At 32.4% G+C, this 1,207-nt stretch overlaps 1 protein-coding gene across 1 annotated transcript; it reads right to left on the bottom strand.

Moving 5' to 3' along the window:
• Positions 1-269: 269 nt before the first annotated feature.
• Tsp_16064 (conserved hypothetical protein) lies at positions 270-1,120 on the bottom strand (the record flags this gene model as incomplete). Its single annotated transcript, XM_003367362.1, has 3 exons — positions 270-355; positions 497-683; positions 999-1,120. Coding segments are annotated over 3 exons (395 nt in total), but the record flags the coding sequence as incomplete, so codon positions are not given.
• Positions 1,121-1,207: the final 87 nt, after the last annotated feature.

Raw genomic sequence — 1,207 nt, 5'->3', positions numbered from 1 at the left:
TGAAAACAAATTGTTTTTGCGGAATTTGTCTTTTAATTTTGTTGACTTTTATCAGCCGCATTGGGATTTCTTGTTCGAAATATTCCATTTTTGATCAAAGTTGAATTTTTTCCATTTGGAAAAAACTACTTTTATTGTCTACAGTATGCATGGATACGTTGTATTTCCAATGTTTTCACAATTTCTTCTGAAGTTTGAAGTTTTTCACACGACTGCAAAAAGTGCATCAAGAAGTGTGCACAGTGTCAAAATATTAAATAAATAAATAATTATACTGTAAATGCAAGCTTTTCCAAAAAGTGACTCGTACCACTTGGAAACAAAGCTTCATATCTACTGCCAGCATCCACTACGGCTATAAGAAAAAAAACTTTTTGCATTTGACAGTGAAATTATTACATACTGTAACATCATTAAGTGATTCAATAAAATGATAATACTTGAGTTTCAATTAAAGAGTTTACACTGAAAGCCTGTTAATATAAAATAAATTAACTACCACCAATAGTGCAAAATTCTCCGTATTTTTTTTCCGAAGCTATTCTCAAGCCACTGTTCAATTTCGATATTTTCGCCTTAAACGGATCATCTTCAGAAACAACTGTCACATATGTTGCTTCAGGTAGACCAGAAAGTGGTACAGACAGTGGCACCTTACAAGCGTCAGGAAGATCATTTAAGTGCTAAAATGTTTGTGGAAATACAATTAAGAAAACTCAGTTGAAAAAGCGTCAAGCGCCTAGTAGCATAAGCGATCAAGTGAAAGAAGCTTTCAGCACTGCCGAATCCTCTCCTTGAGTGATTGTTGCCCATTTGGTTTGAAGTTTCAGTTTTACATGTTTATGAAATTATTCGAAATTTTAATGACTAAGCATTGTCGTCATCACTTTTCTACATGTTCATGTTACAATATTAAAAATTAAAAAATTAAAAAAAATAAACGATTTTTACGTAAAATACAATTTTGGTGTCTTCAACAGTTTCAAATCTCGATTCACAATTGCTCGATCAATCAAATCGTAAGGTTGCATCTGCTTCAAAGTTCCATAACCGACCAACGACACCCTGCTATTCAACATTCGATCCACCGCACGTATCAAATCATCAGCTTTCAGTTTATCTGAAATAAATGAAAAATAAATAAACAAGTAAATAAATAAATAACGAGCTATTGTTTACCAATGTCTTCCAAAAATTGCAATGGTGA

Source organism: Trichinella spiralis (genome assembly GCF_000181795.1).
Source record: "Trichinella spiralis strain ISS 195 chromosome Unknown Scfld4417, whole genome shotgun sequence".
NCBI classification, from domain to species: domain Eukaryota; kingdom Metazoa; phylum Nematoda; class Enoplea; order Trichinellida; family Trichinellidae; genus Trichinella; species Trichinella spiralis.
This window is presented reverse-complemented; position numbering and strand designations above follow the sequence as displayed.